This window comes from Balaenoptera borealis (genome assembly GCF_965194805.1).
Source record: "Balaenoptera borealis genome assembly, chromosome: 16".
NCBI classification, from domain to species: domain Eukaryota; kingdom Metazoa; phylum Chordata; class Mammalia; order Artiodactyla; family Balaenopteridae; genus Balaenoptera; species Balaenoptera borealis.
The window spans coordinates 23,064,636-23,080,541 of record NC_138872.1 but is presented as its reverse complement, the minus strand read 5'-3'; the positions used below and the strand labels follow the sequence as shown (position 1 = coordinate 23,080,541).

Sequence of the window (15,906 nt, the reverse complement as noted above, 5' to 3'; positions counted from 1 at the left end):
ATTAGAGATTATTTTTATGAGAGTTTTAAAATGACACGTAAATGAGATTGTGTTCTAATATTAAGTCAGAAAAGGAGATACATAATTTTACATCCAGGGTGACCAATTATATAAACTTTAAAAATTATATTTTAGAAAATAATATACAGGGACTTCCCTGGTGGTCCAGTGGGTAAAACTCCATGCTTCCAGTGCAGGGGGCCTGGGTTCGATCCCTGGTCGGGGAACTAGATTCCGTCTGCATGCTGCAACTAAGAGTCTGCATGCCACAACCAAAAAGCCCGCCTGTCGCTAAAAAAAAAAAAAAAAAAAAAAATCCCTTGTGCGGCAACTAAGTCCCGGCACAGCCAAAATAAAAATAAATAAATAATATAAATAAGTAAATAATACACACAGACATACATCTCAACACTGAACACGTTAACATGGTTGCCCCTGGGTTTTAGGACTGTGAGCTTTTCTCTAGCTACTTTATAATTCTCTGTGCTCTCCAAATATTCAACTATGAGCACATACTCTTTTGATAACCAGAATATAAAAGTAAATACTGGAAAGAAATATAATAAAATATGGTTATCCCTAGGGAACAGGATTATAGGAAACCTTTATTTTCATACTTTTCTTCATTTTCTAAATTTGATTATACACAAGTGTTATTTTTTAACATATTTACTCATGTGATATACACACATTAAATACTACACGTGAAGTTTTAGAAACATGTGAGAAATAACAATGATGATATTTATACAAACATAGTGATCACAAGTTCATAAGTGTGTGTGCGTGTGGAGAAGCACTGGAAATGTCCATGGAGAGAGCTGTGTGAAAATTAAAAGCAGTTTTGTGTACTTTTTAACAAAAGTAAACATTGGTCTCCCCGCAATATTTTATCATGAAAACGTTCAACCATATGCCTAAGTTGAAGTACCTTACAGTGAACATCTGTATACCCACCACCTGAACTATACCATTAACATTTTACTATAGTTAATTATCATGCATCTATCCATCTTATTAATCCATCTTTTTTTTTAAAGTTGAGGTACCGCTGATTTACAGTATTATATTAGTTTCAGGTGTACAACACAGTGATCCAAAAGTTTTACGGATTATACTTCATTTAAAGTTTTTATAAAATATTGGCTATATTTCCTATGCTGTACAATATATCCTTGTAACATTTATCTATATATAGTAGTTTGTACCTCTTAATCCCCCGGTATAATTATTTTTTAAAGCAATATATCACAAACACAAAAAAGCTATATAGCATTGTCTCAGCTCTAATTCCAAATTTTTAAACACTCTCATAAGTAGAAGAAAATTAAGCAGCACTGAAGTAGATAAATGGACAATAAGCCTGCTGATTCATTGTTTCAACTGGCAATAGGTTTTCTCCTTTTACAGCAATTCTAAGCATGTCACCTCTAAGCACCCCTCCCCTCATTACTCTTATATCCCAATATAACTGCTTTTGGCCTCAGGGGAGCTATATAGCAATGAAGTCACTAGGACAATCAAAGAACCAAGAGAAATGGTACAATTTTAATTATATTTTCAATTATTGGGGGAAAAAAAAGCATGTAGGTGATTAGTAAAGGAAACAGAGGGGGAAAAGGCAGTTCAGACTGAAGTTATGATCTCTCATGGTTGTGATGTTAAGATAACTTCCTGGAATATCATCAAACATTCCTTAAAGATTTCTCTGAGGCAAGACAGAGACCAGAAGGAAGCCCAGATTAACTGGCCTCAGTTAGCCCCGTGCCACATTTATGCTAATGAACAACACCAATGTCAAGGCTGAATGCCTTTCCATTAAGTGACAAAGCCAGTGGGTGGCTTTAAATTTGTTCTGCTTTGTCTCCTAAGAAGGTCCAGTGGTCTCCGGGAAGCCTTCAGGCCAACTGGGCCACTCTAGATGTCTCACAGCACAGTTCCTACTTCCTAGGGCTTCTATCACCTGTCGCTAGACTCCTGACCCAGATGCCCCCAGTCTCCAGAACACCACATAAACCTTTAACAAAGAGACAGATGAGAATGAAGAGCATTCATGAGTGTTGAGAGAAGAAAAAAAGAAGGGCCTGTGATATTTTCTTCTTTAGAACACAGAGAACCTACACATTCATAACCAGTAACAGACATGTGACAAACATTTGCCATCATTCTATTTGTATCAGAACTGAACTAAAAGTTATATTTAATGAGGCCAGAACATGTTAATATATTAGAGCTTCACTCAAAACATCAAGAATTTTTGCCAGACTATTTTCAAGCCTTTATATTAAAAAGTGATTGATAATTATATCTCTAAAACTCAATTTCATTTATATCTAAGTATGTTTATGTGTGAAAAAAAAATCCTGAAGTATATATACCAAAATACTAACACTGGTGAAATAACAAGTGATTTTTATTTTTTTGCTTTTTGGTATTTTCTTATCTATTTTGCAATAAGCACATAATTTTTTAATATTCCATTTTTTTTAAGGGGGGGTGCTCAATTTGATGAAAATAAATGCTTCCACACTTTTAGGTAGGAATATATATACTATTTCTGGAATTCCTCACCTTGAATTTTACTGTCACCCTCTCTCAAATGATCTCCTTCTAGGTAAATTATATCAAATATTAACAGCAATCAAGTTAAACTGGTTCAACCTAGGATCCAAACCATAACTGAAGTTAGATCAAATTAAAGACAACTAACCCCAAACTTGATTGCCACCATTCACCAAAAAATAATATGACTTCTTGTTTTTGAGTAAGGGTCTATAGCAAATGTTTCCCTAACAGCACTTGGCTGATTATGTTGTATATGTAAGTATACCAAATAGTCACACCAAGAGGTGTTTGGCACTGGGATTAAAAAGTCTGTAACAAGGAGCCTGCCCCTTCTAAAGTGAGTCTCAGTCTTATTTGTCCTGCCAAGGAACCTCAGCTCTCAACTCTTTGCCACATCTCAGCTCTGGACATTCCCAAGTGAGAAAGAATGGGCAATGGATTCAAGACAAAGGGGGTTTTTCAACTCCAATTCCACCCAATGGCAAGTTATGAAATGTGATTCTCAATTTCCTCATCTGTAATAAAAACCACCTAATGATATTGCTCCAAGCACTAGAGATGATGTATGTTTAGTATCTATAGTAGGTACCCAATAAATTATTATGATATAACTGGTTTGCCTATGAGACAAATATTAGTTCTTCCTTTTGATTCTAATGCTATATGGAGAGATTCCACTGTACTTAACTTAATATATCTGAAAATAACTATCTGCCTGTGGGTATACAAGTTGGGTGAATCCTGGACACGAGGAAGTTGGCTTCCCTGCACCTTCCTTTCCTGCCTAGTACCCTCTGAGTCTACTTCATGTTGCCTCTGATAGCCACTCTTATGACATCTACCCCAAAAGTAGGAGAGTCAGGCTGCACGGGCTTATAAGGTTCCCATTTCCATACTCCTTCCTCCCATTTCTTTCAGGGCCAGGCAACAGATAAAGTAGGAAGGTGGAGGGAGGGTTGCTGGTTCACTTTATTGATTTTCAAATTGGCAATAGAGCTATAGGCAAAAACAGACTAAGACAAACAATATCATTTAGGAAAATACTAATGAGCCAGGATGAATTTTGCATTTCCAAAGATAAAGCCAAGAGATATCTGCATTTTATGTTAATAACACTTAATGTGTCTTTTTCTTTTAGGAAAAGATTTTGTTGTTGGTTAAGTCTCACCTCAAAATGCCCCTCTCCCGCCTTCTCTGCAGTGAGGTGACAACCATTTGACACCTGTGACTAGGGTTTCCAATATCATTTGAGGAAAGGAGATCTTAATTACAAAGAGAAAGCTCCACCCAATAACCTACAACCACAGAACAGGTACCTGGCAGGCAATTTTTGAACACAATAGCAAATCATTTTAAATAAACTTGATCCAATGACCAAAAGAACATGAAGGAGTCATGATTAGCTACGAAGAGAGATCCACCTCTATAACACCACCAGCACAGGGAGGGAAGCACTGCAGAGATCCTGTACACAGCCCTCCTTGGTGTTTGTACAGTCCTTACCTGACAGTCAAAGTCCTGGAAGTTTCGTGTACCATTCTGTCAACAGAAGGCAGAAAACACAGTCAGTTTCCCCATGTGGCTTCCCCAAATGTGCAGCAAATTCAGTTCACAGTGAAAGCAGTGCATGTGCAGCCTCTTGGTTGCCGTAAAACTAAAATGGTTCTCATCAATAGGCTTCAGAGGAGGCCGGGTGGGTTCCTAACGTGTGTTAGTAAAAGGTGAGCCTTTAGAGGTGGGGTTACACTTTGGCAGGCTTCCTGTGAAGATGAAGGAAAGGAGCCTGGTTTCCCAGTAAAGCCTGTAACTTCTTGTCTCCCTACCTAAAGAGAGCAGTGAGAGAGAGTAAAACATGGATCAGAGTCTGAGAGCACATTCACAACCCACACGGGAGGTACCTGGGAGGAAAGGAGCTAGAGGCCAACCCTGAGACGTGCAAAGGAAGGCAGGAGCCAGAGTGCCCGGGACAAGGAAGCAAAGAAAGGATTAAGAAGAGAACAAAGATATAGGTGGATAAGAAATGGAAGATCTGAAATTTAACAAGCAAGAAAGGCAGTGTCATTGAAGGAGGGAAAGAATGATAAAACAGGGTTCCTAATACACTGGTATATCCCAGGAAACTGCTAATAGGAAAAAGGACAAATCATTGAATCGTTTAAAAAGTAAAACACAGTCAAAAGATCCAAGGAGAATTCACCAAGCTTCTAAAAAGAGATTGTATCATAGTAATGTCTGATTGCCAAGAAAAAAAAAAATCAATGGCAATGACTCAGAGGCATTTTTGTAGCATTTCAGATGCCAGAGTTGCAAGAGTATGACATAAGAGTATAAAAAGGGTAATGAGTGATGTGTTTGGGAGGAAAAGAAAACCTTCTGACTTGATTTTTCATAAAGTAAAAGCTCCTGCCCAGAAAAAATACCCTCTCATTATTTAGAAACTGTGTTATATCTGTCTACAACAGCTTCCAGAAGGTGTGGAGCTATAATAATTATCAGCACCTTCCCCAAAGCTGCCCCTCCGGAGAAGATCAAGAAATCTGATGCCAAGGGAGTACTAAGCAATCCCATCCCCCTTCAAGAAGATCCTCTTAGAAACAGTTCTGTATCCTACCACCTTATTTCTGTAAAGGTGGCAGTAAAGTCACAATAGATTACCAATCACAGAGAGACTGTAGATGACACAGAGGACAGAGAGTGGTGGAGGCAGCCGGTCTGAGGTATTAGTCCTGGCATGAAGCCAAGTTCACAAAGTAAAGTCTGATGCAGTCACGGTGTGGAAAGACAACTAAGATGCCACGTAGATGGGACTGGGTAGCACATTTCCAAGGAATGCCGCCCTTGGTAAAAAGGATCACAGAGTTCCCTAGTTCCCCACTAGCCCCATAAAATTCCCTGAGAACTCCTTCAGAGAAGTCATTGTGTTTAACATCTAGTTAGACGATGAGAAGCAGGAGGAAGGGCCCTCTCAGGGACTAGGGTAGATCGTTGTAGTAGGATATAAATGACCAGCCAGTGAGCCCCTGATCTCTGATTCAACTCGCACCTTCCACCACATACAGCACAGGGCCGGGTATAAGTTAATATATATTTATAAAATGAATACGCCAATATAACAAAATTAAATGCTGAAATAGTTCTGTTAAGACTTTGGGTCGAAAACAACAAAAAATTCCACTGCATTCCAGTTTAAGACATGATACGGTTATTAAATGATAATAAAGTAGGCTACAGAATGGTCTTCAAAGTTTGACCTCATCTACATGAAAATATGCACGAAAAAAGACTAGAAGAAAAATACCAAAACGTTAACAATAACAGTTGTTTCTAAATAGACAGATTATGGATGATCATAATTTTTTTTATACTTTTCTACAATGAGCATATACTTCACCTTTCGTAATTAAAAAATTAGAAAAAAAGGATTTGGTATGGCACAAAAAATATGTTTGTCGGGACTTCCCTGGCAGTCCAGTGGTTAAGACTCCACACTCCCAGTGCAGAGGGCACGGGTTCAATCCCTGGTCAGGGAACTAAGATCCTGCATGCCGTATGGCATGGACAAAAAAAAAAAAAAAAAGTTTGTAACTTAGTATTTTGTAATATACAACTTAAAGATTCATTTAATCTTTTGAGGAATAATTTATAATGATGTCAAAACAGACCATATTAGAGCTTCAATCCTACTGGGCTCCCAGAGGTTCCTTTACAGATTATTTAGAAAGATTAGGGAAAATCGCTCTAGTCTGAACTAAAATCTTGGTCCTGGAACACAGAAACACAAATTCTGATGAGCAATTTGAGAAGCAGCTGTCCCTGTATGCATGAATTCCCTTACTCACTATCATGTGATCACAGTCATGAAGCATTTTGTTAGGCCCTGAAGCCTGAGAAGAGCGCAAAGGGAAATGCCAAAACCAGAAAGATGCAATTCTCTCCAGAAACCAAAGTGATCTTTTCTTTGTTGAGAACCTAGCAAAAAAACAATTCCACAGGGCTTCCCTGGTGGTGCAGTGGTTAAGAATCCGCCTGCCAATGCAGGGGACACGGGTTCGAGCCCTGGTCCGGGAAGAACCCACATGCCGCGGAGCAACTAAGCCCGTGCACTACAACTACTGAGCCTGTGCTCTAGAACCTGCGAGCCACAAGTACTGAATCCCGCGCCTAGGGCCCGTGCTCCGCAACAAGAGAAGCCACCGCAATGAGAAGCCCACTCGCCGCAACTAGAGAAAGCCTGCTCGCAGCAACAAAGACCCAACACAACCAAAATAAATAAATAAAATAATAAATTAAAAAAAAAAATTCCACGTTCCTTATGCAATGTACGCAGCTGTACACAGCTAGACTCCCAAAGAAAAGGTACTAATAATCAGAGGAAGACTATATAACACTTGTTTTCTTGGCTTTTTTTTTTTTTTTCTCAAAGGGATGCCAGATCCTCTTGGAGAATGGCTTCAGCCTTCATGAGTGATTGATCATCCTGGAGAAAGGATATGACTGGGTCAGTCTGACAGTGTTTGGCATCCAGAGTTTCTTTTTCTTCTTTTTTTTTATTTAATTTTTTTTTTATACAGCAGGTTCTTATTAGTTATCCATTTTATACCCATCAGTGTATACATGTCAATCCCAATAGCCCAATTCATCACACTGCCCCCCACCCCTGCCGTTTTCCCCTCTTGGTGTCCATACGTTTTTTTCTCTACTTCTATGTCTCAATTTCTGCTCTGCAAACCAGTTCATCTGTACCATTTTATAGGTGATATTTGTTTTTCTCTTTCTGACTTACTTCACTCTATATGACAGTCTCTAGATCCATCCACGTCTCTACAAATGACCCACTTTTGTTCCTTTTTATGGCTGAGTAATATTCCATTGTATATATGTACCACATCTTCTTTATCCATTCGTCTGTCGATGGGCATTTAGGTTGCCTCCATGACCTGGCTGTTGTAAATAGTGCTGCAATGAACATTGGGGTGCATGTGTCTTTTTGAATTATGGTTTTCGCTGGGTATATGCCCAGGAGTGGGATTGCTGGGTCATATGGTAATTCTATTTTTAGTTCTTTAAGGAACTTCCATACTGTTCTCCATAGTGGCTGTATCAATTTACATCCCCACCAAGAGTGCAAGAGTGTTCCCTTTTCTCCACACCCTCTCTAGCATTTGTTGTTTGTAGATTTTCTGATGATGCCCATTCTAACTGGTGTGAGGTGATACCTCTTTGTAGTTTTGATTTGCATTTCTCTAGTAATTAGTGACGTGGAGCAGCTTTTCATGTGCTTCTTGGCCATCTGTATGTCTTCTTTAGAGAAATGTCTATTTAGGTCTTCGGCCCATTTTTGGATTGGGGTGTTTGTTTTTTTAATATTGAGCTGCATGAGCTGTTTATATATTTTGGAGATTAATCCTTTGTCCGTTGATTCGTTTGCAAATATTTTCTCCCATTCCGAGGGTTGTCTTTTCATCTTGTTTATGGTTTCCTTTGCTGTGCAAAAGCTTTGAAGTTTCATTAGGTCCCATTTGTTTATTTTTGTTTTTATTTCCATTACTCTAGGAGGTGGATCAAAAAAGATCTTGCTGTGATTTATGTCAAAGAGTGTTCTTCCTATGTTTTCCTCTAAGAGTTTTATAGTGTCCGGTCTTACATTTAGGTCTCTAAACCATTTTGAGTTTATTTTTGTGTATGGTGTTAGGGAGTGTTCTAATTTCATTCTTTTACATGTAGCTGTCCAGTTTTCCCAGCACCACTTATTGAAGAGACTGTCTTTTCTCCACCGTATATCCTTGCCTCCTTTGTCATAGATTAGTTGACCATAGGTGCGTGGGTTTACCTCTGGGCTTTCTATCTTGTTCCATTGATCTGTTTCTGTTTTTGTGCCAGTACCATATTTTCTTGATGACTGTAGCTTTGTAGTACAGTTTGAAGTCAGGGAGTCTGATTCCTCCAGCTCCGTTTTTTTCCCTCAAGACTGCTTTGGCTATTCGGGGTCTTTTCTGTCTCCATACAAATTTTAAGATTTTTTGTTCTAGTTCCGTAAAAAATGTCAGTGGTAGTTTGATAGGGATTGCACTGAATCTGTAGACTGCTTTGGGTAGTATAGTCATTTTCACAATGTTGATTCTTCCAATCCAAGAACATGGTATATCTCTCCATCAGTTGATATCATCTTTAATTTCTTTCATCAGTGTCTTATAGTTTTCTGCATACAGGTCTTTTGCATCCCTAGATAGGTTTATTCCTAGGTATTTTATTCTTTTTGTTGCAATGGTAAATGGGAGTGTTTCCTTAATTTCTCTTTCAGATTTTGCATCATTAGTGTAAAGGAATGCAAGAGATTTCTATGCATTAATTTTGTATCCTGCAACTTTACCAAATTCATTGATTACTTCTACTAGTTTTCTGGTGGCATCTTTAGGATTCTCTATGTATAGTATCATGTCATCTGCAAACAGTGACAGGTTTACTTCTTCTTTTCCAATTTGTATTCCTTTTATTTCTTTTTCTTCTCTGATTGCCGTGGCTAGGACTTCCAAAACTATGTTGAATAATAGTGGTGAGAGCGGACATCCTTGTCTTGTTCCTGATCTTAGAGGAAATACTTTCAGTGTTTCACCACTGAGAATGATGTTTGCTGTGGGTTTGTGGTATATGGCCTTTATTATGTTGAGGTAGGTTCCCTCTATGCCCACTTTCAGGAGAGTTTTTATCATAAATGGGTGTTGAATTTTGTCAAAAGCTTTTTCTGCATCTATTGAGATGATTATATGGTTTTTCTTCTTCAATTTGTTAATATGGTTTATCACATTGATTGATTTACGTATATTGAAGAATCCTTGCGGCCCTGGGAAAAATCCCACTTGATCATGGTGTATGATCCTTTTAGTGTGTTGTTGGATTCTGTTTGCTAGTGTTTTGTTGAGGATTTTTGCATCTATATTCATCAGTGATATTGGTCTGTAATTTTCTTTTTCTGTAGTATCTTTGTCTGGTATTGGTATCAGGGGGATGGTGGTCTCATAGAATGAGTTTGGGAGTTTCCCTTCCTCTGCAATTTTTTGGAAGAGTTTGAGAAGGATGGGTGTTAGCTCTTCTCTAAATGTTTGATAGAATTCACCTGTGAAGCCATCTGGTCCTGGACTTTTGTTTGTTGGAAGATTTTTAATCACAGTTTCAATTTCATTACTTGTGATTGGTCTGTTCATATTTTCTATTTCTTCCTGGTTCAGTCTTGGAAGGTTATACCTCTCTAAGAATTTGTCCATTTCTTCCAGGTTGTCCTGGCACAGAGTTGTGTGTAGTAGTCTCTTAGGATGCTTTGTATTTCTGTAGTGTCTATTGTAACTTCTCCTTTTTCATTTCTAATTTTATTGATTTGAGTCCTCTTCCTCTTTTTCTTGATGAGTCTGGCTAATGGTTTATCAATTTTGTTTATCTTCTCAAAGAACCAGCTTTTAGTTTTACTGATCTTTGCTCTTGTTTTCTTTGTTTCTATTTCATTTACTTCTGCTCTGATCTTTATCATTTCTTTCCTTCTGCTAACTTTGGGTTTTGTTTGTTCTTCTTTCTCCAGTTCCTTTAGGTGTAACATTAGATTGTTTATTTGAGATTTTTCTTGTTTCTTGAGGTAGGCTTGTATAGCTATAAACTTCCCTCTTAGAACTGCTTTTGCTGCATCCCATAGGTTTTGGATCGTCATGTTTTCATTGTCATTTGTCTCTAGGTATTTTTTGATTTCCTCTTTGATTTCTTCAGTGATCTCTGGGTTATTTAGTAACGTACTGTTTAGCCTCCATGTGTTTGTGTTTTTTACATTTTTATCCCTGTAATTGATTTCTAATCTCATAGCGTTGTGGTCAGAAAAGATGCTTGATATGATTTCAATTTTCTTAAATTTACTGAGGCTTGATTTGTGATCCAAGATGTGATCTATCCTGGAGAATGTTCCCTGCGCACTTGAGAAGTGTAATCTGCTGTTTTTGGGTGGAATGTCCTATAAATATCAATTAAATCTACCTGGTCCATTGTGTCATTTAAAGCGTGTGTTTCCTTATTAATTTTCTGTTTGGCTGATCTGTCCATTGGTGTATGTGAGGTGTGTTAAAGTCCCCCACTATTATTGTGTTACTGTTGATTTCCTCTTTTATAGCTGTTAGCAGTTGCCTTATGTATTGAGGTGCTCCTATGTTGAGTGCATATATATTTATAATTGTTATATCTTCTTCTTGGATTGATCCCTTGATCATTATGTAGTGTCCTTCCTTGTCTCCTGTAACATTCTTTATTTTAAAGTCTATTTTATCTCATATGAGTATTGCTACTCCAGCTTTCTTTTGATTTCCATTTGCCTGGAATATCTTTTTCCATCTTGTCACTTTCAGTCTGTATGTGTCCCTAGGTCTGAAGTGGGTCTCTTGTAGACAGCATATAGATGGGTCTTGTTTTTGTATCCATTCAGCAAGCCTGTGTCTTTTGGTTGGAGCATTTAATCTGTTTACGTTTAAGGTAATTATCGATATATATGTTCCTATGACCATTTTCTTAATTGTTTTGGGTTTGTTTTTGTAGGTCCTTTTCTTCTCTTGTGTTTCCCACTTAGAGAAGTTCCTTTAGCATGTGTTGTAGAGCTGGTTTGGTTGTGCTGAATTCTCTTAGCTTTTGCTCGTCTGTAAAGCTTTTGATTTCTCCATCGAATCTGAATGAGATCCTTGCCGGGTAGAGTAATCTTGGTTGTAGGTTCTTCCCTTTCATCACTTGAAGTATATCATGCCACTCCCTTCTGGCTTGTAGAGTTTCTGCTGAGAAATCAGCTGTTACCCTTATGGGAGTTCCCTTGTATGTTATTTGTCGTTTTTCCCTTGCTGCTTTCAATAATTTTTCTTTGTCTTTAATTTTTGCCAGTTTGATTACTATGTGTCTCGGCATGTTTCTCCTTGGGTTTATCCTGTATGGGACTCTCTGTGCTTCCTAGGCTTGTGTGGCTGTTTCCTTTCCCATGTTAGGGAAGTTTTTGACTATAATCTCTTAAAATATTTTCTCGGTCCTTTCTCTCTCTCTTCTCCTTCTGGGGTCCTTATAATGCGAATGTTGTTGTGTTTAATGTTGTCCCAGAGGTCTCTTAGGCTGTCTTCATTTCTTTTCATTTTTTTTTTTCTTTATTCTGTTCTGCAGCAGTGAATTCCACCATTCTGTCTTCCAGGTCACTTATCCATTCTTCTGCCTCAGTTCTGCTGCTATTGATTCCTTCTAGTGTATTTTTCATTTCAGTTATTGTATTGCCCATCTCTGTTTGTTTGTTCTTTAATTCTTCTAGGTCTTTGTTTAGCATTCCTTGCATCTTCTCGATCTTTGCCTCCATTCTTTTTCTGAGGTCCTGGATCATCTTCACTATCATTATTCTGAATTCTTTTTGTGGAAGATTGCCTATCTCCATTTCATTTAGTTGTTTTTCTGGGGTTTTATCTTGTTCCTTCATTTGGTACATAGCCCTCTGCCTTTTCATCTTGTCCACCTTTCTGTGAATGTGGTTCTTGTTCCACAGGCTGCAGGACTGTAGTTCCTCTTGCTTCTGCTGTCTGCCCTCTGGTGGATCCAGAGTTTCTGAATGACGTTCATTAGCTGGTCCTCAGTTGAGCGTGGTCAACTGAAGCCAAATTCTCTGAACTCATTAAAAATTCAATAGTACTGGGGACTTCCCTGGCGGTCCAGTGGTTAAGACTCCGCACTTACACTGCAGGGGGGCTCGGGTTCCATCCCTGGTCGGGGAACTAAGATCCTGCATGCAACGCAGCATGGCCAAAAAAAAAAAAAATTCAATACTACTCACTAGGTAGATTCTGGAAGGAGAAAGGCCTCCCTGGGGACTTATTTGTCTCTTATATTTGTGGTACAAGGTTCCACTCCAACAAAACTTCCAGAAGTTTCAGGCTCTGGGTGCTTTCTTTTTATTTTCTGTCCATTTTGAATATACCATTAATTCCATGTTCAGAGAGATTCTTGCACTAAGCAGACTTAAGTAGCAGAAAGGGATTCAAGAAAAAAAATTTAAATAATAGAATAATGTGGAAGAAGAGAAAAAAAAAAGAATAACTCAAGGAAAAAAAGAAGCTATTACTGAAAGTTGCAGTCAAGGTAGAAGCCAACTAAGGGGAATGTTTCCTGGTGGAGGCTCAGTGCCAAATGCAGAAGGTAAATGAAGCAGCTCAAGAAAGTGGACTAAAAACAAGTAATTCTCTCAGTTCAAGCCTGGAGAGTAAGCAAAAAGCAACTGAGAATACATCAGTGTATGAAGAGAAGTATGAAATAAGGGGGGGAAGGAAAGGAGGAAAGTTTAAAAAACAAGGAACTGCTAGAAAGAAGAGAAATGTAATTTCCCAACATGAGATCTAGTCAAGAAGCACAGAGTTGTCAAAAGACACAAAGCAACAATATAATGGAAAGACAAGATACATAAGACCTTAGAACCAACTACCAACAGGAAGAGATTTGGGGCAAATCTACCTGTTCTGTGAACTTGATGTGGGGGGCTGTGTCTGATTCACCACTCTATTCCCAGTTCTGGCACTTAGTAAATGCACTGATTATCATTTTGGAAGAGATTATGAGCATCTCAAAATAGAGATACTCAATTTGAGTAAGAAATGAATACCAAAGAGGAAGGGTTACGTGCAATTGATGAGCTCGGAACTAAAGTGAGGAGGAGTTGTTACGACAGTAAAAGTTTTAGAAAGAAGCTGATTAAAAACAGTCAAAGAGAATAAAATATGGCATTTCTACTAAAAAAGGACAATAATCCTTTTTGGATTATTGTAGAAAGGAGAAAGATGGGGAATTGTACAAGCAATGCTGCACTTCACAAATACTCTTTAATGAAAATGTCAATAAATCTGTGGGGTTTTTTTGTTTTTGTTTTTAATTTATTTATTTAACTTATTTATTTTTGGCTGCCTTAGTTCTTCGTTGCTGTGAGCAGCTTTCTCTAGTTGCGGCGAGCTGTGGCTACTCTTCGTTGCAGTGCGAGGGCTTCTCACTGCACTGGCTTCTCTTGCTGTGGAGCACAGGCTTTAGGCGTGCGGGCTTCAGTAGTTGCGGCATGTGGGCTCAGTAGTTGTGGCTTGCGGTCTCTAGAGCACAGGTTTGGTAGTTGTGGCGCACGGGCTTAGTTGCTCCACGGCATGCGGGATCTTCCCGGACCAGGGCTTGAACCCGTGTCCCCTGCACTGGCAGGCGGATTCTTAACCACTGAGCCACCAGGGAAGCCCTGTGTTGTTTTTTTAAAAGAGACCCTGGCATAAACCCTTTGGCCTGTCTCTGTTGCCCTGGAGGTTACAAAAATGTTCATCCCTGGGTTCTCCCTGCTTCCTCTTATAATATCCTCCCTTAGGGTCTACCTCACTTTCTACTGTAACAACCAAAGCAAATAACTTGTTTCTGTTCCCCCTAGTAGGTATTTATTCCCCTTCTTGATAGGTCCTCAATTTTGCTGAAGCCAACTGTGATCTACTATTTATTTTCTCAAGCCTGGTCTTCGGCTTTCACAGGCTCGGCAGTATCTGAACTAACAGTAGGTAGAGGAGGGCAGGGAAAATGAAGCACAAACCAGCCAGCTCTCCTGCTTGTACAAGGTCTGTTGGGTGAAGAGGTTGGAACAACCAGCTACAAGAGGCAGCATATGGTGGGAAGAGCCCTAGACCCCCTGATCCAGGCTGAAGTCAACAGCTGTGGGGTCTAGTCCCGGCTTCACCACCTCACTAGACACCAATGTTAGACAAGTCATATAACCTCTCTGAGCCTCATCTGTAAAATGGAGCTAAAAATACCTTTAAGTACCTACTTCACAAGAGGTCAGGAGATTCAAATTAGATAGTATTTGTGAAAGTGCTCTGAAAATGGTTAAATGTTATTTTTTAAAAAATAATTTCACATTCCTGTGTGATATCTGCCTCCAAAAAAACAAACAGAAGTGCTGGCAGGTGCTTCTTTTCATCACTGGAGCCAGAACAAGCATGGCAAAATTACCCACTTCTTCACAATTCTGAGCCGTAGACAAAATCACAGGCATACTAAAATTAAATGGGAAAAGTACCAACAAACAACAAGAGAAAAGTTAACATAAGCCTCGCTCAAAGCTATTTTGAGAATGCTTCCTTACAGTCAGCTCAGGACAAATTTCTGCATTATAGGTTGGGTCTAGACTTCCTTTAGCTCCCTGAAGCCTGGAAGGGCACAGCGATGTCTCTGGCTAAGAGTGTCTATGAGGAGAACGGACAGAAAGATGAAGTGAAATAATACGTACCTCTAGGCTTCTCCTTAAAGAGGGAGGGCAAGCCTCAGAGGTGATGCCAAAATATCTATAGTGTGAACACAGTGGAAAGGCCTCAGGCTGTGGAGTAGGAAAGATTTGGGTTTCAGTCCTGGCTTTGCCACTTACTGACTGGGCAAGCCCATCTTTCAGTCAGATTTTCATCTGCTAAGTGAGGAATACTATCTACTTCAAAGGGATATTCTGATGATTAAAAGAGAGCAGGTATGTAAAGCACCTGGCACATAAAAAGTGCTTAATAAATAATAGCAGGATAGGCTATTAGGCAAAATAAAACTTCCCCGAAAACAAAAAATTTCAAGACATCTCCTATTCAAACCTGGAGGCTTATAGCCTAATAGCAGTGGTTCTCAAATAGGGAGATTCTGCCCCACCCCCAGGAGACATGTGACAATGTTTGGAGACATTTTTGGTTGTCATGACTCTGGGGTACTACTGGCATCTAGTGGGTAGAGGCCAAGGATGCTGTTAAACACCCTACAGTGCACAGGACAGTCTCCCACAATAAATAATTATCTAGCCCAAAACATTTACAGTGCCAAGATTGAGAATCCTGCCATACAGCAGGGGTTCTTAGGTACGCAATCTGAGTAAGCTACTTCAGCTTTCTTAGCCCTAGTTTCCTCAACAGCAATATGCGAATAAATTGATCTGTGTGTTCTACATCGCCAGGCCTTTGGGAGGATCAAATGAAATAATGGATGAGAAGCATTACCACCATTATATCTTCCAAAATAATGCAAAAGCACCCACTTATTGGGCAAAGGTAGAAGCACTGATATACTGGGGGAGTGTGGGGTGTGATGGGGTAGAATTCTTTGGGAATGATACCATCTGAAGAGGGCCCTCTTGCCAATCTACTTCAGTAAAGCTTGGCTGGAGCAGGGGAGTGCTCATGAATAGTGATGGGCTAGAAGCACTTCCCAGGAAGAGGAGGGAGGGAGATAGAGCGTGGGAAGTGGGTAGGAACAGCACAGGCATATCAAAGAAGAGCTAACAGATGTGAGGAAGTGAGACAATGC

General features: G+C 39.2%; 2 protein-coding genes across 7 annotated transcripts in view; one reads left to right on the top strand and one right to left on the bottom strand.

The window, feature by feature from the left end:
• Positions 1 to 15,906, bottom strand: part of NDRG3 (NDRG family member 3) — an 83,173-nt gene that overhangs the window by 44,921 nt on the left and 22,346 nt on the right. For 2 of the 6 annotated variants that reach the window (XM_082362002.1, XM_082362004.1), the window contains exon 3: positions 4,069 to 4,104. The exons of 2 other annotated variants lie outside the window; for them this stretch is intronic. In XM_082362002.1, the coding sequence (XP_082218128.1) occupies positions 4,069 to 4,104 (36 nt within the window). Of the gene's footprint in view, positions 1 to 2,571; positions 2,679 to 4,068; positions 4,105 to 15,906 lie in introns of those variants that run through there. 2 more of the 6 variants (XM_082362006.1, XM_082362007.1) reach the window with 2 other exon arrangements.
• RAB5IF (RAB5 interacting factor) overlaps positions 1 to 15,906 on the top strand; it is a 97,031-nt gene that overhangs the window by 79,061 nt on the left and 2,064 nt on the right. The window lies entirely within an intron of this gene.